Raw genomic sequence first — 24,937 nt, forward strand, 5'->3', positions numbered from 1 at the left:
CTTAGGTGTTTCGCTCATAAACACACACATCGCCCAATCTGAGATTCGAACCTGCGATCCCTCGACCACGCGTCTGCTGCTCTAACCGCTAGGCCATGTGCCTCCACTAGTTGCCATAGTAAGTTCCCACGACAAGCATTGGGAGATAACAGGTACTATTTTGGCTGTGAGTTATATGTGAGAGTATCTTTCTGCTAAAAGAGCTCCTTCGCTTAATGGGAGTCTCCTCTATTCTTGGGAAATCTATTTAACCATACACACACACACACACACACACACACACACAAACACAGACATACACAAACACACACACATGCACTCTTTATAATCCCTCACTCCAGTTGTCACGCAATCATGCACTAAATAGATCAGGTGTCTCTTAATCTGTTATTATTTGGTTGTCATAGTGAAACATCATTGAACTGTGAGTTACCACAATAGTGACCACACTGCCAACACCAACATCTCAGCCACCACTACCACCACCACCACCACACCACCACCACCACCAAAACCACCACCACCAAAACCACCACCACCGTCACCACCATCACCATCGCCACCACCACCAAAACCACCACCACCACCACCACCAAAACCACCACCACCACCACCACCACCACACCACCACCACCACCACCACAGCCGCCGCCGCCACCACCACCACCACCACTGCTGCTGCTGCCACCTCCACTTATATGTTTCTTTTTTTGATTAGTTATAAAAAAAGTAATTTTACATTAATCTGTGGTGTCACTCTGTACTTTAGCAGATTACAAATTCTTGTCTAAGAACACACACATACACACACATGCACACACACATACACATGCACACACACACACACATATATATATGTACACAAGCTCACTCATGCACACACATCTATATACATATTAAAATTATTATTATAAAAAAGCTATACCTACTGGCCTGGTTCCATGTTGCATTCTTAATTTAATTTAACTGTTTTCTTTAATAATAGCCCCAAATACTCATCTTTTATAATTATACTTTATGTACGATCAAAACATTACCCCTAATCTTTACAATGACATAATTAAAACCCCTAATTATCAGTTTTGAATTTTAATAGTTAATAATTGTAAACATCTCTCGCTCCAATTTCTAACTCTTGTCTGTGTAACAAGCTTTATTATAATAATACATTTTAAATTTAAATACCATTCGTTCTAGTTTTTTACACATCTATTATATAAAATCCATTCTGTCTGTGTGTGTCTTCTAGGATCTTGGGCATCCTCCATCTGATTGTGCTCAAATTTGATTTGTAGATACCAATGGTATAGGACGTGTATAAGTCTTGAAAAAATTACAAAAATCGATTCCAGGTGAGAATGCAAATGATAAAGCCGTGGGAACGTGCATTTGTACGCGCATTAAAATTGTTTTTCTTTGGAATAGAAAAAAAGTCTATCTATATTTCTTCTTTTGCTGGTGTCTCAAATTTAAATTAAATCAGTGTTTCTCAAAGGGGAGGCCTATGGGAATGTTGGACAAGCTGTTTTGAGAAAATTTGGTTTAAATGTTTGACAACTCAGCACTGTCCATTTGACGGGGGGGGGGGGGCGTTTTGCTTGTAACTAGTAATTGTAAATATCACTAGCTCCAATTCCCAACTCTTGTCTGTGTAACAAGTTTTATTATAATAATACATTTTAAATTTAAATACCATTTGTTCTAGTTTGTTACACATCTATTAAATAAAATCCGTTCTGTCTGTCTGTGTGTGTGTCTTCTAGGATCTCGGGCATCCTCCATCCGATTGTGCTCAAATTTGATATGTAGATACCGACAGTATTAGGGCGTGTATAAGTCTTGAAAAAATTACAAAAATCGATTCCAGGTGAGAATGCGATCGATAAAGCCGTGGGAATGTGCATTTGTACGCGCAATAAAATCGTTTTTCTTTGGAATAGAAAAAAAGTCTATCTTTATTTCTTCTTTTGCTGGTGTCTCAAATTTAGGTTAAATCAGTGTTTCTTAAAGGGGAGGCCTATGGGACGGTCGGACAAGTTGTTTTGAGAAAATTTGGTTTAAATGTTTGACAACTCAGCACCGAGGGGTGGGGGACGTTTTGCTTGTAGTTAATAATTGTAAACATCACTAGCTCCAATTTCCAACTCTTGTTTGTGTAACAAGCTTTATTATAATAATACATTTTAAATTTAAATACCATTCGTTCTTGTTTGTTACACATCTATTATATAAAATCCGTTCTGTCTGTCTGTGTGTGTGTCTTCTAAGATCTCGGGCATCCTCCATCTGATTGCACTCAAATTTGATTGTAGATACCGATGGTATCAGGACGTGTATAAATCTTGAAAAAAGGACAAAAATTGATTCCAGGTGAGAATGCGATCTATAAAGCCGTGGGAACGTGCATTTGTACGCGCATTAAAATCGTTTTCCTTTGGAATAGAAAAAAAGTCTATCTTTATTTCTTCTTTTGCTGGTGTCTCAAATTTAAATTAAATCAGTGTTTCTCAAAGGGGAGGCCTATGGGACAGTCGGACAAGTTGTTTTGAGAAAATTTGGTTTAAATGTTTGACATCTCAGCACCGTCCATTGGACGGGGGGGGGAGGCGTTTTGCTGGTAGTTAATAATTGTAAACATCTCTAGCTCCAATTCCCAACTCTTGTCTCTGTAACAAGTTTTATTATAATAATACATTTTAAATTTAAATACCATTTGTTCTAGTTTGTTACACATCTATTATATAAAATCGTTCTATCTGTCTGTGTGTGTGTCTTCTAGGATCTTGGGCATCCTCCATCTGATTGCGCTCAAATTTGATATGTAGATACCGACAGTATCAGGGTGTGCATAAGTCTTGAACAAATTACAAAAATCATTTCCAGGTGAGAATACAATCGCTAAAGCCGTGGGAACGTGCATTTGTATGCGCATTAAAATCGTTTTTCTTTGGAATAGAAAAAAAGTCTATCTTTATTTCTTCTTTTGCTGGTGTCTCAAATTTAAATTAAATCAGTGTTTCTCAAAGGGGAGGCCTATGGGACGGTTGGACAAGTTGTTTTGAGAAAATTTGGTTTAAATGTTTGACAACTCAGCGCTGTCCATTGGACAGGGGACATTTTGCTGGTAGTTAATAATTGTAAACATCACTAGCTCCAATTTCCAACTCTTGTCTGTGTAACAAGTTTTATTATAATAATACATTTTAAATTTAAATACCATTCATTCTAGTTTGTTACACAATTCCTCATATAACAGCTTCAGTCCCAGCTTTATCTATATTCAATATCCCACTAGTTTTTCAACATTTTTTTTTGTTCCTTTTTATCTCCTTCGTGTTTATGTTTGTCTTCTTTTCTCTTTCTTTCTTTCTCTTCTCTTCTCTTTTCTCCCTTTTGTTTTTTCTTCAAATAATCTCTTTACTTTTTACTCTTTTACTTGCTTCAGTCATTTGACTGTGGCCACGCTGGAGCACCTCCTTTAGTCGAGCTAATCGACCCCAGGACTTCCTAGTATTTATTCTATCAGTCTCTTTTGCTGAACTGCTAAGTTACGGAGACATAAGACACCGGCATCAGTTATCAAGCAATGTTGGGAGGACAAACACACACACAAACGTATATACACACACATACATATATATATATACATATATACGATGGGCTTCTTTCAGTTTCCGTCTACCAAATCCTCTCAAAAGGCTTTGGTCAACCTGAGGCTATAGTAGAAGACACTTGCCCAAGATGCCACACAGTGGGACTGAACCCGGAACCATGTGGTTGGTAAGCAAGCTACTTACCACACAGCCACTCCTATGCCTATCTATTGTTTAACACATTATAAATGCTTCCACATTCAAACCTTCAATTCTGATAAACCAAAGTAACCAGTCAATATTGCAAATTGGAAAGGGCAGCAAGATGGAAGAATCGTTAGCACGCTGGGCAAAATGCTTAGCGGTATTTCGTCGGCCGTTATATTCTGAGTCCAAATTCCATCACGGTCGACATTGCCTTTCATCCTTCTGGAGTCAATTAAATTAGTACCAGTTGCATATTGGGGTCAATCTAATTGACTGCCCCACTCCCCCAAAATTTCAGGCCTTGCGCCTAGAGTAGAAAAGATAATTGATAATAGAGAAATAAATATTGCAAATTGGAAGCTCTTACTAAATAAATATAATCTACGGCCGTATCACTTTGAAAGCACTGGTTCTCATCCGATCACCGAAGTTAAGCAATGTCAAGCCTAGTTAGTACTTAGATGGGTGACCGCTTGCGAAACCTGAGTGCTGTAAACGTCTTTCTATTCATAGGCATAGGAGTGGCTGTGGGGTAAGTAGCTTGCTTACAAACCACATGGTTCCATGTTCAGTCCCACTTCGTGGCACCTTAGGCAAGTGTCTTCTACTATAGCCTCAGGCCGACCAAAGCCTTGTGAGTGGATTTGGTAGACGGAAACTGAAAGAAGCCCATCATATATATATATATATATGCATGTGTGTGTGTGTGTATGTTTGTTATTTCTTTATTGCCCACAAGGGGCTAAACATAGAGGGGACAAACAAGGACAGACAAAGGGATTAAGTCGATTACATCGAATTTGAACTCAGAATGTAAAGACATGAAATACCGCTAAGCATTTCGCCTGGTGTGCTAACGATTCTACCAGCTCGCCGCTGCATAATTAGGATACATTGGATTATGTTATCCAATGCTATCCAGCATCAACTTGAGCAGGTTGAACTAGGTAAAATGTTTGAGAAAGAAACCTAGCTGTTTCTTGCAATACATACCAATACATACATTTAAAGCAAAATTTTTTCAGGGGTCCTTAAAATATTTTTGCAGATCTCCAATTTACCATTTTGTTACGTAGACACCCCAAAATCTTATATAGACCCTCAGGGGCCATATGGACCCCATTTGAGAACCACAGCAGTATATAATACTGTTCTCTAAACACTACATGTAAGTAATTGACATGTTGGTCACAGCTGGGGTGTCTTTGATCATAGCTCTGCTCATTCAGCACTGACCTGGTACAACAACAAACAACAGACACTACTTTAACTACTATGATTACCATGACAACAAATAATATTTTTGCCCTCACCTTGCCCTACAAATACTCAGACCTCATTCTTTAACCCCTCACAAACCACTGCCTGGTTATAATTTGGTTGCTGACCTTGTGACCTTTATGTAACCTTTCTCTCCATTTAATTACATCCTCCTCTTTATTAAATTGCATGTAATCTGTATCTTTTCCTATTTCAGACATCTTTCTTTGTTATCTCTTTCTTTTTCACTTTATCTTTTTCCTTTTAATTCATACTCATACATTTATAAATACGTACATACATGTGTGGATACATGCATACACACACACACACATATATATATATTTACATACTCACATTCATACTCGCATGTATCATATACAAGCGCATATATTTGTGTATGTCTATGTGCATGTGTGAGTGTATATATATACATATGTATATATATACTATATATATATATATATATATATATATATGTAGATGTGTGTGTATGTGTATACATCTATGTATGTATATAGGTGTATATGTATACATACATACATATATTTATATACATACATATATACATACATACATACACACACACACACACGCACACATACACACACATACACACACATACACACACACACACATATATATTTATGTATGGATAAATATATATGGCTACACATACATATGCAAAAATGCACACACGCACACACACACACACATACACACATACACACACACAAACATAAACATATACACCCTCATAATGACAGTAAATTGCATCCTGTGGTGAGGCTTCGGCTCAAAAGTTCAGGAATTTTTCTGTAAAGTATGGAGATGTCATCTCTCTTCCCAGGTCAACTCAGACCCAGGGCAGTAATATCAGTCAAAGGACACAATAACAGAAAGTAGTTCTTTGGCTAAGACATACCAAACTTAAAGAAGGGTTGGGCCATAGACATGTGTCACCCAGGTTCACCACTGTATGTGATGCAAACCAAACCCCCTTGTCTGGTGGTTAAATAGGCCCTGTGCCTCGAGGGGCAAGTTAAAAAATCAGGTTATTAACAGAGTATACTGTAAATAATCTGATGGAAGACAGCAGAAAACTACACATCTTTGGCATGGAGGGGATCCATAATTGGTGACACCTGTAGGCATGGCAAATGATATATATCATAATCATCGTTGTCGTCATCATCATCATCATCATGATTATCACAACCATCACAGTCATCATCATCATCACAATCATCATCACTAATTTTGTGGTTATAGAACCTAGCTGTTCTTTCTAGCATGTTGAATCCCACGAGTGGATTCCTTATGTGTTTAAATGTACACTGTATTTTATGAGTAATACATAGTCTTTGAACTAAATTTTTTGAACTAAATTACCTCATTTTATTAAACACTGTAAGTATTACATCAGTTTTAAAATGTTGAGCAATCTTCAGCCACTTATAGAATTTTCCAATTAAACAGACAATGCACATTCTTATCCTTATTTCATTTGCCAACATTTTAAAGAGGGTAGATATATAGACAGAGAGGTTGATTTCATTCTTAAGAACATGATAGTAGTATGTTCCCTATATGCATATTAGTTGAATAAAGTTGAAACATAGTCTGATTTTCACGTTTTTTATTATGGTATTTTAACAAAATTAGTGCTCTCATACATAGTATACTCCTCAGATTACAAATACATTTAACTGACAGTTGAGTTCTTAACTTTAGTACCTCTTAGAATGCTCCAACCAACTGAGTTTTCAGAATACCTTCTTGATCAATCCACATGCACTTAAACATCCTGGTTTGCCAGGCATACCAATATTCTGTAACTTTTATTTATTTATTAATCCACATCATTAACTGTTATATTATTCCTGTTATTTCCTTTCAGAATAGGTTCGAACATTTTAATAAACCGTTTTCCTTATTATCTTTCTTCCAACCTCACTTGAGTTATGTAGTTTGTGGAAAGGAAAAATTAAAAATGTTTTCTCTAAATGTTTGCTCAGTGGAATTTGGTGAACATTGGTGTTCTGGATTTGTTGTTTGTGGACTCATGAGCATTCTGATAATGCATTCCCTGTCTCTCCTATATATTATTCCTTGTAATTTGGGCATTTAATGCAGTAGATGAAATTTCTGCTTTTGCAGTTCATATCTGTATTTGCAAAAATCTGTCCATTTTTTGTTCTAATGGATCTACTCGTATGCATGTATTGACATGTTTCACATATGTTATCATTACACTTCGATACTTTGAATGTTATATCCTGTTTGTTTATGTTGAATTTTGCTTTTGTTAATACTTTCTTTAGGTTATGAGGTTGCCTTTTGCTTAAGATAAGTGTTTGATTACTCTTTTACTCTTTTACTTGTTTCAGTCCTTTGACTGTGGCCATGCTGGAGCACCGTCTTTAGTTGAGCAAATCGACCCCAAAACTTATTCTACTGGTCTCTTTTGCCAAACTGCTAAGTTACGGGGACGTAAACACACCACCATCGGTTGTCAAGCAATGTTGGGGACAAACACAGATACACAAACACGCACACACAAACATATATACACACATACATATATATATATGTATATATGACAGGCTTCTTTCAGTTTCTGTCTACCAAATCCACTCACACGGCTTTGGTCGACCCGAGGTTATAGTAGAAGAGACTTGCTCAAGGTGCCATGCAGTGGGACTGAACCCGGAAACATGTGGTTGGTAAGCAAGCTACTTACCACACAGCCACTCCTAGATATGTTTTTTTAATTTTTCACTTTGTTTTTATGATTGGCAAATTTGTTTTGATGATGTTAAAAATGTTTTGGTGATGCGGATTGTGTGTTACTAGAGATGTTATTGTGTTCCTTTGATGAGTTTGTCTTTTCTATGTTGCTCTAAGTTGTTCTGCAGGTTTCTCTTTTGCTCATTGTATGCTTTTTTTCTATAAGTAGGAGAGGGTAATTTAGTTTGAGCAGAAATCCTTTCAGTTCTATAAGTCATGCGTTTCTGGTATTTGGATCATCAATTATAGTACAAATTTTCCTGGCTAGACAGTATGGGATATTGCGTTTTGTGTGTGCTGGATGGCATAATTTGAAATTTAGGTAGTGGTGTGTATCTGTGCTTTTGCAATAAATATCAGTTGTGATTGTGGTGTTGTTTTTAATTACCATTATGTCAAGAAATGGTAATTGTGTGTTGCTCATTTCTCTTGTGAATTTAAGACTAGGGTGTAGATTACTGAGGAGGGTGCTGAATTCTTACAGATTTTCTAGGGATTTGGTCCGAAGTAGGAAACAAACATCGAAGTAACTTTTCCATGTGCCCTCTATATGTCTTTTAAAAGTCAAGCCATAGTTGTCTTCAATCTTTTTATATAGGTTTTGTTCCTAGTATCCCAATTGTGAGTTTGCCAAAACTGGAGCAAATTGCGTCCCTATAGCTGTGCCTTAAATTTGGAGGTAGTTTTTTCCATTGAAAAGGAATGTATTGTCTTTGAGGATGGGGCTGACCATGTCAAGAACTCAACTGTTAGTTAAACACATTTGAAATCTGATGAGTACACTATGTATGAAAGCGCTAATTTTGTTGAAATACCATAATAAAAAATGTGAAAACCAGACTATGTTTTAAATTTATTTATATATTATTCTATACACATTCACACAAATTCGAAATAATATATATATATATATCATCATCATCATGATTGCTGTTTAACGTCTGCTTTCCATGCTGGCATGGGTTGGATGGTTTGACTGAGGTCTAGTAAGCCAGAAGGCTGCACCAGGCTCCAATCTGATCTATCAAAGTTTCTACAGCTGGATGCCATTCCTAACGCCAATCACTCCTAGAGTGTAGTGGGTGCTTTTTATGAGCCACTGGCATGAGGGCCAGTCAGGCGATACTGGCATCAACCATGCATGAATGGTGCTTTTTATGTGCCTAAGCTTCTTCAGTTTCAATCTACCAAATCCACTCACGAGGCATTGGTTGGCTCGTGACTTTAATAGAAAGCACTGAACCTGGAACCATGTAATTGAAAAGCAAGCTTCTTATCCCACAGCCATGCCTGGGCCTATTCATTTATTCTTTTAAGTGTTTTAGCTTTAAAGGTGTGGTTATGCTGGGGCACCACTGTTGTGCTGTGTATATAACAAGAAGGCGGTGAGCTGGCAGAAACGTTAGCATGCCGGGCAAAATACGTAGCAGTATTTTGTCTGCCGTTACGTTCTGAGTTCTAATTCCGCCGAGGTCGACTTTACCTTTCATCCTTTCAGGGTCGATAAATTAAGTACCAGTTACACACTGGGGTCAATGTAATCGACTTAATCCCTTTATCTGTCCTTGTTTGTCTTCTCTATGTTTAGCCTCTTGTCGGCAATACAGAAATATATATAACGAGTAAACAACCTCGTGACCATCATACACCAATATCTCCACGACTCTTTGTAAGCAAACATATAAGGATATGATTTCAAGCATCACCCACTTCTGGTAGTCCAAGAAAGCTATAAAACGAGGAATAATAATAATACCAGCATCCACTGAGGTCAGCTTTATCTTTCATTCCTTCAGGGTTGAAAAAATTATGCATCAATTAAGTACTGAGGTTGATGATATCAATTACCCCCTTCCCCTCAAAATTACAAGTCTTGTATCTAAAAATAGAAAAAAATTATTATTATTATTATTGATGTTATTATTGTTATTATTATCATTATTATTATTATTATTATTATTATTATTATTATTATTACTATTACTATTACTATTATTATTATTATTATTATTATTATTATTATTATTATTATCATTATTATTATTGTTATTATTATTTTGGGGTCTATTTGCTGACCCAGTTTTCTTATTATAAACACTGATATAAAACAGGCCACACCCACTTATAATTATCTCAAGCCTTCCTCCTTTGTTTACATTCTTATTTCTGTGTTTGTCAATTTCCAAAATACTTTTCTATGCTGTATTTTGTCTTCCAGTGTCTAGTTACTTCCCTTTTACACGTTTACTTAAAACCCTGCCATCATTTAACATTGTTTTTATCACTGCCGACCCACTATAGGAAGCAATTCAACCAACTTAGTCAACTTTAATCATCCCCTGTAATTATTTTATCACTCTTGGAGGGACGAAAATTAAATTAACTTTGGCAGGATTTGAACTGAGAATATAAAGAGATAAAGCTTTATCCTTTAGAGTTCAAATTGTGCCTAGGTTAAAGTTTCCTTTCGTCTTTGTTGGGGTTGATAAAAGAAGTAGCAGTCAAGTGCTAGGTATCCATTAAATTAACTGTAACACACCCATTAACTCTGAGGTCATGTGGATTATGTTATGAATCATCATTAGTAAAGGGGGTGAGGTGGCAGAATTGTTAGCACACCAGGTGAAATGCTTAGTGGTATTTCGTCTGTCCTTATGTTCTGAGTTCAAATACTACCAGGGTTGACTTTGCATTTCATCTTTTTGGGGATTGATGTAATTGACTGGCCCCTTTCCCACCAACTTTTAGGCCTTGTGCCTAGAGTAGAAAGTATTATTATTATTATTGTTAGTTTTAATGTCCATATTATTTCTGAGTTCAGATCCCATGAAGATCAAATGAATTTTTATCCTTCCAGAGTCAATAACCTAAGAAATAGTCAAGAACTGGAGTTTACTGGAATTGAATTGTTGGCTGAAATTGCTTCCTGCTACCTCTACTACTATGATAATTGATAATAATAATAATAATAATAATATTAATAATAATATCAACAACAACAACAAATGCCCTGATGCTGTACCAGACAGTGGCTCTTGTGGCTTCTGATCTTGACTGATTGGAAGTGTTAACATGTACATTAATTTGTCTTGGTATAAAAGATAGACTACAGCAAATATTCTGCTCAATACAATTATTTGACCATAACCAGCTGAGCGTATCCCTTGGTGGCTGATATGTGCATCTCCAATCATGAGCAGAAGTAGTGGGGGAACATCATAGCTCTGTGTTGAGAGGAATTCTTTGGGGTTTAGATAATTCACCTCTGGAAATATGGGTGTTTTGTTCATCATCCTTAAACAAACCTTGTCCAGGGATCTTTTGAGAGGGATGGACCACTTGATCTGATAAAAATTCTAACTGGGCCCCACTTGCAAGGTCATGTGCTGTTTATCTTGATATGAGATCACCATGTCATGCACATATTGTTGTGATGCATGTGCCTGGTGTACCCTTATCAGACGGGTAGTAATGATGGGTATACTGGGCTTTATATATTTTACCCCAGTGTCACTTTGATGGTGTGCACTGCTCTCTCCCTCAGTTATAATGATAATAATAATAATAATAATAATAATAATAATAATTTAATAATAATAATAATAATAATAATAATAATAATAATAATAGTAATAATAGTAAGGTTTTATATTTTGGCATAAGGCCAGCAATTTCACAGGAAGGGTAAGTTGATTACTTTGACCCCAAAGTTCAACTGGTACTTATTTTATCATCCCTAAAAAGGATGAAAAGGCAAAGTCGACCCTGGTGGAATTTGAACTCAGAATTTAAAGACAGATGAAATGCAGCTAAGCATTTTGTCCAGTGCGCTAATGATTCTGCCAGCTCACTATCTTAGATGTTAAAAGGATGATGATGATCATGTTTCAAATTGTGCCTACTCAGGAACCAACCTCAGAAGAATGAAAAGCAAAATGAACATCTTAGCAGAATTTGAACTTGGAACGTTAAGCAATACATGAATTAACAGCTATAATATTAATTAATTATGGCTGAATGTTTAATAAGTTCACTTTGCGATCATGTGGTTTCAGGTTCAGTCCCACTCAGTGGCACCTCTGGCAAGTGTTTTCTGCTAAATCCCAGGACTGACCGATGCTTTGTGAGTGGATTTGGTAGACAGATACGGAGTGGAAACTAATTACATATATATGTATATGTGAGAGTGTATGCATTTTGGGTTTAAGTTTGTCTCTCCCACCACTGCTTGATAACTGGTCTTGGTTTGTTTACATCCCCATAACTTAGTAATTTGGCAGAGGCCGATAGAATCAGAGCCATATTAAAAAAATTAAGCACTGGGGTCAATTTGTTTGACTAAACCATTAAAGGCAGTGTCCCAGCATGGCCACAGTCCAATGACTGAAAAGATACTAATTGATTAGGTGCAGGAGTGGCTGTGTGGTAAGTAGCTTGCTTACCAACCACATCGTTCCGGGTTCAGTCCCACTGTGTGGCCCCTTGGGCAAGTGTCTTCTTCTATAGCCTCAGGCTGACCAAAGCCTTGTGAGTGGATTTGGTAGACGGAGACTGAAAGAAGCCCGTCATATATATGTATATGTATATATATATGTGTGTGTGTGTGTGTCTGTGTTTGCCCCCGCCCCAACATTGCTTGACAGCTGATGCTGGTGTGTTTACATTCCTGTAACTTAGCAGTTCAGCAAAAGAGACCGATAGATTAAGTACTAGGCTTACAAAAAATAAGTCCTGGGGTTGATTTGCTTGACTAAAGGCGGTGCTCCAGCATGGCGACAGTCAAATGACTGAAACAGGTAAAAGAGTAAAAGAGTAAAAGAGAGAATGACATACCTATGTATATAAACACATGAGCGAGTGGACAAACAAAAGAGGCAACACATTTAATAGGAATTATACTGATTATAATTTAAAACAGTTTGGTCCAGCCCCATGCCAAATCAAACTGAAATATTTTAAGTAATGATATATATATTATATAGACAGATATAGATATGATGGATTTACACTCTGCTTCCATTTACCAAATTCATTCACGAGGTGCTAGTTAGTCTGGGACTATAGTTGTAGACTCTTGCCCAAGGTGCTGCACTGTTGGAATTGAACCTAAAACCACATGGTTGCAAAGCCAGTTTCTTAACCATATAGCCATGCTTGCACTTGTATTCTTATTAAATTTTTTAATGATTTTATTCTTTATTTTTATTTACCAGAAAACAAACCAAAACCAACCCAAAACTACATAAAAAATATGGGTTGCCACCAGAAACTGATTCTACTACTCTTACCATTCTTGTCTCTGTTAATGTCATTCATTTGATTCAAAGAAGACAAGAAGAATAGTGATGCAAACATGGAGGAAAATGGTGACACAGTTTCAGTTGATTCTGCTTCAGCTTCCAAAAATCCTTCCCTAACAGAGTGGCATGACATGGATTTATATGACAGCATCCCTGCTCGTTATCAAGAATGTAACGCTCTTTGTGATGCCGCTCTTTCTAATTCCTGTGAAGATCCTGGTTCACTGGCTTTAGCAGGCTTTTCTGATAATGATAACATTGATTCACAGCCTTCAGAATGTTTCACCAGTGTTCAGACTGAATATGAAACAGCCGATCAGGAGGAAGAAGGCATTTATGCAGTACCAATTCTCTGTGACAGACAACTATACACATCACCTCCTCTGAAACATAGCCAAAGTGAAAGCGCTTGTCTGAATACTACAGGTGTGCAGAACACAAATTCAGATTACGATTACGATGGCAAAGGTTTTTACAATACTTCTGGAGAAGCATTAAGTTTACAGCCACTGTTGGATAATGATGTTGTTAGTATTCAGACAGAGAATTTGTACGAAACTTTGAGCATAAAAAGTAAACAGCCTTCTAGCCTAACTCCAGAGAAACAGAATGGAAATTTACGGAGAAGGATTTTTAGGAGAAGGAAGCAGAATAAGAAATGGAATATTTTCAGACGATCAGGTGAGTGGTTTGATTTTATTGTTTTTTTAATGATGGTATAATGATAACGAATACTAATATTCTTTTTCTTCTTCACAATTCCACTGAGGTCAACTTTGCCTTTCATCCTTTCAGGGCTGATAAAATAAGTACCTGTCAAGCACTGGAGTCAATGTAATCAACTTGCCCCACTCTCCTGAACTTCTTGGCCTTGTGCTAAAATTTGAAACTAATATTCTTCTTCTTAAAGACGGTGCGCTGGCAGAAATGTTAGCAAGTTGGGCGAAATGCTTAGCAGTATTTTGTCTGTCTTTACTTTGTGAGTTCAAATTCCGCTGAGGTCAACTTTGCCTTTTATCCTTTCAGGGTCAATAAATCAAGTACCAGTTGCATACTGGGGACAGTCTAATTGACTGTCCCCTTCCCCCAAAATGTTGGGCCTTGTGCCTACAGTAGAAAAGAATATTCCTCTTCTTAATTCCTTTGATTCCTTGTAGAGCATAGAACACAGCTAAGACATCTCTATTCACTTTGCTCTTTGGCAATGGATTACAGTTCTCCTAACATTACAGCTGCCTAACATTACTTCAGTTTCTATAGACCTTCTCAATGTTGTTTTTGGTTTGCCATGCTTCTATCTCTCTTGGGTTGTCTATCAGAAGGTTTGCTTCATAATTTTGGAAATAGGTTACTGAGGTCTGTCTCAGCTGACCCTATTTCATCCTCTTGATCTGGGTTTTCATAGGTTGCAGATTGACCTATTCCTTCAAGGCTTTGAGTGTCTTGCCATCTCACCTGAGGGTTGTTCCAGAGATGTCTATATAATGGTAATATAATAAGAAAATATTGGTAATATAATGTAAATATAATAATAATAATAGTATAATGATTCTGTAATAATAATAATAATAATAATAATAATAATAATATAATGCTAATATAATTGTAATATGATGATAATATAATGGCAATAATGGGAATATAATGGGAATATGTTGACATAATGGTGATATAGGAACTTTGGGACAAAGGGCTGAGAAAGGATTTACAAATGCTGGGACTCACAGAGAGAATGACAGGAGACCGAAATTCCTGGAGGTTTGCTGTGCTTGAAAGGACATGTCAAGCAAAGTAAAAATTTGGTTGCCCTTGCATACAGGCTCATCCCTTGCAACCCTCTCCAGCTGAGAATCCCTAATCTTGCGGGATTGTAAGTACTGGTGCCACGCAAAAATCACCCTTACCTGTGCTGTGTAAAAGCATCCAGTACACTCTGTAAAGTGGTTGGCATTAGGAAGGGCATCCAGCCGTAGAAACCATGCCAAAACAGACATGGAGCCCGAACAGCCCTTCAGTTGGTCAGCTCCTGTAAAACCATCCAACCCATGCCAGCATGGAAAATGGACTCCTTTACTCTTTTACTCTCTTACTTGTTTCAGTCATTTGACTGTGGCCATGCTGGAGCACTGCCTTTTAGTCGAGCAAATCAACTCCAGGACTTAATCTTTATAAGCCTAGTACTTATTCTATTGGTCTCTTTTGCTGAACATAAACACACCTGCATCGGTTGTCAAGCGATGTTGGGGTGATAAACACAGACACACAAACACACACACACACACACACGCACATATATGATAGGCTTCTTTCAGATTCACAAGGCTTTGGTCGGCCTGCCCAAGGTGCCACGCAGTAGGATTGAACCCGGAACCATGTGGTTGGTAAGCAAGCTACTTACCACAGAGCCACTCCTGTCCATTTCCATTTCAGGATTACCTCTTTTTATCAGCTGAGCAAACTGGGGCATTGCGAAATGAAGTGTTTTACCCAAGAACACAACATATTGCCTAGTCCAGAAATCGAAACCACAATCTTATGATAATGAGTCCAATATCTTTACCACTAAGCTATGTGTCTCCACAATGTACTCCATAACCTAAGTAAAAGTAAATAGTAAGGTCATGGGTGGAATACTTTTAATTGTAGGTTTGCCTGACTTGGGTTTACCCAGAATCAAACAACAACGAAAGCAACAGTGACAAGAAATTATCAAATGCATTTGTAACTTAAAATTCATTGACCTCAAACAAAACTAAGAAATGAAGAATAAATATTAAGCAAGAAAACCAGTTAAAACCAGTTTAATTTTTCCATTTTCTTTGCCAACTATTTCTTATATATTTGTTTGTTTATTCTATTTTTGTTTGTATTTTAGAACTCATTGAATATTTATCTGTCTCCCCATTCATCCCTGTCATGGTCCTATTTCTTTGTCCCTTTGCTGCTCCCCTCACTATATATATATATGTATATATATATACACATATATAATAATAATAATAATAATAATAATAATAAATATATTATAAAATAATAATAAAGAACTATTACTACCCATGTATTTTAATTTAACTTAAAAAAAGAAATGAACGAACTAGTGAGTTTAGTTTAATGGCCTACCAATGAGTTTCTTTGCCCTAGGAGTCGGGAAGACACTTGGTAAGAAATGGAAGCAAATTTGAAAGAAGAAAAAAAAAAGATAATAATAATAATAATAATAATAATAATTGATAATAATAATGATAATAATAATGATATAATAATAATAATAATAATAATAATAATAATAATAATAATAATGATAAAAATAAAAATAATAAAAATAAGGAGTATAAGTCCAAACTTACAGGGAAAAATTCAATTTAGTATTAAATCAAATTTCACAATATAAATATATAAAATATATAGATTTGAGAAAAACCACTATTATGCAATTCAAACAATGATAGACATAAACCTAATCATAAATAAAAAATAAAATATATTTTAAAACAAATAACTAGATGACAAAAAGTACAAAGATGAATAAACAAAATATAAGTAAAATATTATAAGTAATAAAATAAAATATATTTTGTTTATTCATCTTTGTACTTTTTGTGATCTAGTTATTTGTTTTAAAATATATTTTATCTTTTATTTATGATTTGGTTTATGTCTATCATTGTTTGAATTGCATAATAGTGGTTTTTCTCTCTAATTTATATATTTTATATATATAGATACACACACATGTATGAAGGGCTTGTTTCAGCCAAATCCACTCACAAGTCTTTGGTTGGCCCAAAACTATTGTAGAAGACACTTGCCCAAGGTGCCATGCAGTGGGACTGAACCTAGAACCATGTGGTTGGGAAGTAAGCTTCTTACCACACAGTTGTGCCTGTTCTCTCGATTCTTTTCCTCTCATCCCTTTCTTTTGAAGAGCATAAACTCAAAACAACAAAAACTTTTCCATTCTTTCTGAGCACCAAACTAATACACCTGCTTATTGTCCCCTCGCTGTCTTTGTCTCTTGTTTTCTGTAAAGTTGAACCATATATTGGGTCATCCCATAAATAATCCAGGTTTTTTATACTTCTTTTATTTTTCAAAATCAAGATAAACAAAGTTCTTTTTTAATCTAAAATATAATTTCCTTCATTTTCTACAATGCTCTTCCATCTATTTGGTAGACTTGCAAGGCTCCTCTTCCAAAATTCCCTTGTCCATAATGGAAAATATTCCTCCAGTACTGTTCTGACCTTGCCTACAGAATTCATATTTTTACCATCCAAATGATTTTGAAGACTGCAGAATAAATGATAATCAGATGGGGCAATGTCCAACGAATATGGTTGGTGGGGCATCGTTTCCCATTCAAACTGCTCCAACCTTTGGAATGTCATCCCCACTGTAGGTGGCCGAGCATTATCCTGATGGAAGAACACCTTTCGTTTTGAAGCCATAATTATAATTATAATTAGAGTTCAGCTAATTGCTTCACCACATACCAAATTTAGAAATAGAAGATAAAAATTCTTTTTCTTCTACAGAAAAGGAATTTTTAACTCCTGTTTCTAAATTCGGTATGTGGTGAAGCAATTAGCTGAACACTAATTATAATTATGTTATAATTATTGCCCTCTAATTATAATAAGATATTTGTATAATTTTACCTATAAAGGTTATTTTAATGTAGCGATCTACTTGGTAAAATTATTAATTAATTGATTGATTAATTAATTAATTTAATTGATAAATTTGACCCTTTATAATATATATATATATCTGTACTCATATATGCGTGTATATATGAGTACAGATATATATATATGTATATATATTATAAAGGGTCAAATTTATCAATTAAATTAATTAATTAAACCCCCTTTGCTTGTGAAGACATGTTGGGGCAAGCGAAATCGAAATCGAATTGAACCAGCCAGGATCCCTGGTCTGGTGGTACGTAAAAAGCACTATCCGACTCGTGGCCGTGGCACGTAAAATACTCCAATGCGACCGTACGGCAGGCACCCATGCCAACCCCCTTTGCTTGTGAAGACATGTTGGGGCAAGCGAAATCGAAATCAAATTGAACCAGCCAGGATCCCTGGTCTGGTGGTACGTAAAAAGCACTATCCGACTCGTGGCCGATGCCAGCACCGCCTCGACTGGCTTCCGTGCCGCATAAAATCCACCATCTGACCGTGGCCGTTGCCAGCCCCGCCTGGCACCTGTGCAGGTGGCACGTAAAAAGCACCCACTACACTCACGTAGTGGTTGGCGTTAGGAAGGGCATCCAGCTGTAGAAACATTGCCAGATTAGACGAGCCTGGTGCAGCCTTCTGGCTTCCCAGAACCCCGGTCGAACCGTCCAACCCATGCTAGCATGGAGAACGGACGTTAAACGATGATGATGATGATGATGATATACATGTAGAGGTAGGTGCGTACATATATGTATATATATATGCATATGTTTTATTTATTAATATATATATATATATATATATATAGACACACACACATACACACATATCTATAAATATACACACACATAAATATGTATAGACTCATATATTTAAATATAGATCTCTGTCTGTCCATGGCATTCATAAACATTCTTCTAACCTGTAGCTGTCGGGTTTATTGTTTTAAATTTCCAGGTAATTTAATAAGTTTCTTTTTTTTTTTGCTAATACCTGTGCCAACAGCAATTTACTGACCGATTTATATGTCAAATATAACAAAGACATAAAAAGAGACACGAAGGAGTGGAAGCTAAAAAAGAAAGAAAGAAAGAAAGAAAGAAAGAAAGAAAAGAAGGAAATGAATCAGAAATAAGAGCTATTTAAATATATATAAGTTGGGACAGTTTCAACAGACGTTATGAAAGTTTCACACATTAACTTGAAGCGAAAACTGTTTGTAACGAGGTGTTAGTTTGTATTGTTGTCCTCGTTTAACTGCAGGTCAGCCGTGTTTAAATAGATATCTTATTGGTCAAAGGTGTCATCTTCTCTTTTCTTTCCTTTCCTCTTACTTTCTCGTCTTCGTCTTCTTCTTCTTTTCTTCTTCTTCTTCTTTTCTTCTTCTTCTTCTTCTACTTCTTCTCCTTCTCCTCCTCCTCCTCCCTCATCTTCTTCTTCTTCTTCTTCTTCTTCTTCTTTTCTTCTTCTTCTTTTTCTTCTTCTTCTTCTTCTTCTTCTCTTCTTCTTCTTTTTCTTCTTCTCCTCCTCCTTCCCCTCCCTTTTCTTCTTCTTCTCCTCCTTCCCCTCCCTGTTCTTCTTCTTTTTCTTCTCCTCCTCCTCCTCCTCCTCCTCCTCCTTCTTCTCCTTCTTCTTTTCCTTCTTCCTCCTCTTTCTCCTTCCTCATCACATCTCTCCTTCTTCCCACCTTTCTTTGCCCCTCTCCCCCACCATTGTTTTAATGTCCACTTTTCCATGCTTACATACTTCAGACGAAATTTGTGGAGGCAGATATTTTCTATGACCCTTCCTCCAACCACCCCTCACTTGTTTCCCAGCAAGTAAATATTTTCCAAAGGCGAGGCATGTATTTCAAAGAAAGTTAGAAATGAACAACACTGCATGTATGAGGGTGATGCTTGTTTACAGTTATTATATATGATATCAAAACAAAGTGATACAAACACATACACACCCACACATACAGACATGCAGGCATACATGTATGTATGTCATTATTCAGTTTATTTCAAGATTTCTTGATAGGCGTAGGAGTGGCTGTGTGGTAAGTAGCTTGCTTACCAACCACATGGTTCCGGGTTCAGTCCCGCTGCATGGCACCTTGAGCAAGTGTCTTCTACTATAGCCTCGGGCCGACCAAAGCCTTGTGAGTTGATTTGGTATACGGAAACTGAAAGAAGCCCGTCGTATATATGTATTTATATATATATATATGTATGTGTGTATACATTTGTGTGTCTGTGTTTGTCCCCCCCCCCAACATCACTTGACAACTGATGTTGGTGTATTTACATTCCCGTAACTTAGCAGTTCGGCAAAAGAGACCAATAGAATAAGTACTAGGCTTACAAAGAATAAGTCCTGGGGTCAATTTGCTCGACTAAAGGTGGTGCCACAGTCAAATGACTGAAACAAGTAAAAGAGTAAAAGAGTAAAGAGTATAGAGAAAGAACTGGTTTCTAACCTAGATCCAAGGTTCCTTCATTGGAATTTCAACATCATCAACAGGGGTATTTTTGTATGTATGTATATGCAGATTTGTATGTTTTATGTATGTATTCTCATGCACATAGCTGAATGTCTGGACGTGTTCATATATATTTAAATGATAAACTGGAAAGTTTTACAGATTTTTATTTATGTATGTTTGTATGTGTGTATTCATATTTGCTGCCAAAATAAAAGGGTCAACACACATTGCATACCTTGGTATTCTTTCTGAACCAAATTGAAAATTTTAAGTTTTTAATTTTTTAGTTCACCTGAAAAAAATGTTTTTTCATGATGTACTCAGTCTATTTATCAATAAAAAAAATCACATCTCAAAACAGCTGTGGTGAACCTTAACTCAGAAGTGGCTGTGGTAAGAAGCTTGCTTACCAACCACATGGTTCTGGGTTCAGTCTCTCCATGTGCCACTTTGGGCAAGTGTCTTCTACTACAGCCTTGGGCTGGCCAAGGCTTTGTGGGTGGATTTGGTAGATGGAAACTCACAGAAGCCTGTTGTCTCTATATATAGATATATATATATATAATGTATGTGTTATGTATGTATTTGTGTGAGTGTGTATATATATGTATGTATGTACACCATCGCTTGACAACCAATGTTGGTGTGTTTATGTAACTTAGCAATTTGAATAGGCACTAGGCTTACAAAGAATAAGTCCTTGAGTCGATTTGTTTGACTAAAGGTGGTGCTCCAGCATCGCCACAGTCAAATGACTGAAACAAGTAAAAGAATAAAAGAATATATATATATATGTGTTACATTTATATATTTGTTTTGCAAGATTCTTGATGTGAAATTGTGTGTTGAATTGTGTGTTATATTTAGGAATGGTCATGTTGCCAGTTTAGTCAATAAAAACACACGCACTATACATTTGGTATTAATTTACTTCAGCTTTATTTATTTTTTACATTAATCTTAATCTTATTTCAGCCAGAGTTCTTTCGTCACACTTCTGTGACCTCATCAGTGGTCCTTTGCTTTTTCTTTCTTATTTGTGTGTCTCTCCTTACTATACATATATACATATATATATATATATATACATATATATATACATATATATATATACATATACACACACACATACATGCATACACACATATACACCCCACCCCCCACACATACATATTTATATGGAGGCTAGTGAGTTTCCAACTTGATGAAAATCTTACATGTCAGCAAAATCTCTTTTTATTCTCATCAAAAATCATCATTTACTTGAAGAACGGCCGTTTCCAAAGACAAGTCAGATGCCTCTATCTATCTTTATTCTTTATTTTCTTTAACCTATCATAATTCTTCATACCAATCTGCTTATACAGAATTCAGATTCCCATGTTGTTTTCTTCTGTTTATTTTTGTATTTCTTTTGTTTGTTTTGTTTTGTTTTTAAAAAAAGAAAATGAAATACAGAAATAAACAGAAGAAACTTGATTAAATTGCAGAAATCCTGAATATTTATTGCCATTCTCACCACCGCCGCCGCCGCCACCACCACACCCCCACCATTGCCATACCCACCACCATGAACACCAACAACAACATCAACAACAGCACCGCTACCATTACTACCACCACCATCACCCCCACTAAAAGCAACAGCATCAACAACGCTACCACCACCACCACCACACCATCCAACCTACACTTCGATCTGTCCACATGTTCTGGTATATTTCAAACAATAAAACTTTAAATATCCTAAAAAAGGCCTGTATTGGTTGAGATGAACTGGAATGCTGTTGTTATCATCTCACCCCATCTGCACATCTGTTGAATATCCAAAATCTTTGCTAAACCTAATTTTTGAATATGCTGAAGTCTTGAATTTTGGCCCCTGCTAAAAGAATGAGAAAATCTAAGCAGAATCTACATATTTGGACAAATAAAGATAACACTAATTCTTTTCTAACATAATGATAATTTCTTTTATACATAACAACAACAACAACAACGACAACAACAACAACAACAACAACAATAATAATCCTTTCTATTAAAGGCACAAGGCCTGAAATGTTTTTGGGGTGGGGTGTAATTGATTACATCAACCCCAGTGTTTCATTGGTACTTAATTTATCAACCCTGAAAGGACGAAAGTTAAAGTTGACCTTGGCAGAATTTGAACTCAGAACATAGCGATGGACGAAATGCTGCTAAGCATTTTGCCCAGCATGCTAACTATTCAGCCAGCTCACCACCTTAATAATAATAATAATAATAATAATAATAATAATAAGAATAATGATGATGATAATGATAATGATGATGATAATGATAATAATGAGAGGTAACTCAAATGTGGAGTCTAAAAACAGAAACAATTCCTATCATAGTAGGTGCATTAGGTATGATAAAAAGTATTCAGACAAATACATAACAAAAACGCCAGTATTAGCATTTTATATAGGAAAGTAATGCTCATCAGTAATGCTCACTCCATCACAGCTGCTAGAGGCCAACTCACCCTGTCAATATTATGGATAATATCATTGGAACCAGTGACTGATTTCACAAAATGGCAATGTGAAAATTTTAAAATAATCTAGGTGGCTAGCAGCAATTTAAAACCAATAAAGGAATAATTCACTGTCACTATATATAAACTGACGCAGAATATGATCAAGGCCTATCAAAAAACAAAAAAAAACTAACCTCTCCATGCAAGCTGCAATAGTTTTTATGAGCAAGTGGTTTGTACAATTTTTCGCAGATAGGAAGGAGGCAGGACATTTAATCATAGTATATTATAACAATATTTTGTTTATAAAAATCACACAGATTGTAGTTTAACATTTGTTACCAGGCTGTTCTAAACTCATGGAAATATTGCTTATAATTTAAAGCCTTCTTGTTAAACTTTTGAAAATAGTGACACTGTTGGGGGTGATGAGTAACCAAGATGTGGGATGGAATGATGGTTGGAATTTGATAAGTTCAGAACTCAAGGTTCATATATTCGTTATTTCATTAAAGATTGCTGTTCTGGCTGTGCAAACTTAATCATAATTGGAATATATATATATATATAGTATTAATAAAATAGGAGATAATAGACTTTATTGGGTACAACACATTCTGGGTCTCTTCAGGTACATAAATAAAAAGTCTCACTAGAGATTTCTTGAGTCAGCTTACATACCACTATATGTCCATCAATTTTGAGAATGAGTAAAATCAGAGAAAAATTATTGTACAATTTTTCCATTACACACAACACACACACACACACACACACACATATATATATATATATATAATATATATAATATATATATATATATATTATATATATATATATTATATATATTATATATATATATATATATATATATATATGTATATATAAAAAGCACCATCCATTCGTGGCCGTTTGCCAGCTCTGTCTGGCACCCACTACACTCACGGAGTGGTTGGCATTAGGAAGGGCATCCAGCCGTAGAAACACTGCCAGATTTGACTGGGCCTCATGAAGCCTTCTGGCTTCACAGACCCCAGTAGAACTGTCCAACCCATGCTAGCATGGAAAACGGACGCTAAACGACGATGATGATGATGATGATGATATATCTACCATACATTATATATTATGAAGTTTATTTCAATTAGTTATTATACATTTTATTACATTAATTAAGAAAATATGAAGTACGCCATACTAATAATTTAATAATCTTATATAATTTTAATTTATAAATACCTTGTATGATACTCCAACTGTTTAGGGAAGGCCAAGATCATCCCGTCCAGAGTGCAGAAATGCTAATAAAACAGATTAGCAGAACCATGTCCACCACTGTGTCTATATTTATATATATATATTATATATATATATATATATATATATATGTATGTATATGTATGTATGTTGTATATATACATGCACACACACCACATATATACATACATACATACATACATGCATACATACATACATACATACATACATACATACATACATACATACATACATACATACATACATACATACATACATACATGCATGCATACATATATATTATATATGTGTGGGGGGGGGGGGTGTACATACACACAACATGCTTCTTTTAGCTTCTTTTAGTTTCTGACTATGAAATCTTCTCACAAGGTTTTTGTTGACCTGGGGCCATAATAAAAACCACTTGCTCAAGGTGCCATGCAATGAGACTGAACACAAAACCAGATAATAATGAAATGAACTTGTTAACCCCACACAAGCATCACTGCACCTAAAGCATGTTGTAAAATGCTAAATGCCAGTTTCGTGTTATAAAGCAGATTTGGGATAAATAAATAAATATATTTTTTTGCTGCCACTGGACAGGAAACTTGTCTGTTGTAAGAATGAAATTTTGGGGGTGTAGAGAGAAAACCAAACCAAAAAAAGCGCACCCCATCCCTCGGAAAAACAACTGAGTACTAGATGTTAGATATTAGAAAATACTAGTATCCAGCTGTGAAATCTATATTTAAAGCAGTACGGACAATATTTCAGAGAATTAAACAAGGTTTAAGTTAAGCCACCACAAAAACAACAACGGTGACAGTGACAGCATGGAAGAAGAAGAAGAAGAAGAAGAA

General features: G+C 35.9%; 1 protein-coding gene and 1 pseudogene across 1 annotated transcript in view; both read left to right on the forward strand.

Annotated features, from left to right (window-relative positions):
• The window catches only part of LOC115212913 (rho guanine nucleotide exchange factor 10), a 186,827-nt gene that overhangs the window by 33,007 nt on the left and 128,883 nt on the right, over positions 1-24,937 (forward strand). The window contains exon 3 of the mRNA XM_029781733.2: positions 13,064-13,831. Coding sequence (XP_029637593.1) covers positions 13,204-13,831 — 628 coding nt within the window. The 5' untranslated portion in view covers positions 13,064-13,203. The remainder of the gene's footprint in view (positions 1-13,063; positions 13,832-24,937) is intronic.
• On the forward strand, positions 4,180-4,298 carry LOC115213614 (annotated as a pseudogene).

The sequence above is a fragment of the Octopus sinensis genome, linkage group LG6 (assembly GCF_006345805.1).
Source record: "Octopus sinensis linkage group LG6, ASM634580v1, whole genome shotgun sequence".
NCBI classification, from domain to species: Eukaryota; Metazoa; Mollusca; class Cephalopoda; order Octopoda; family Octopodidae; genus Octopus; species Octopus sinensis.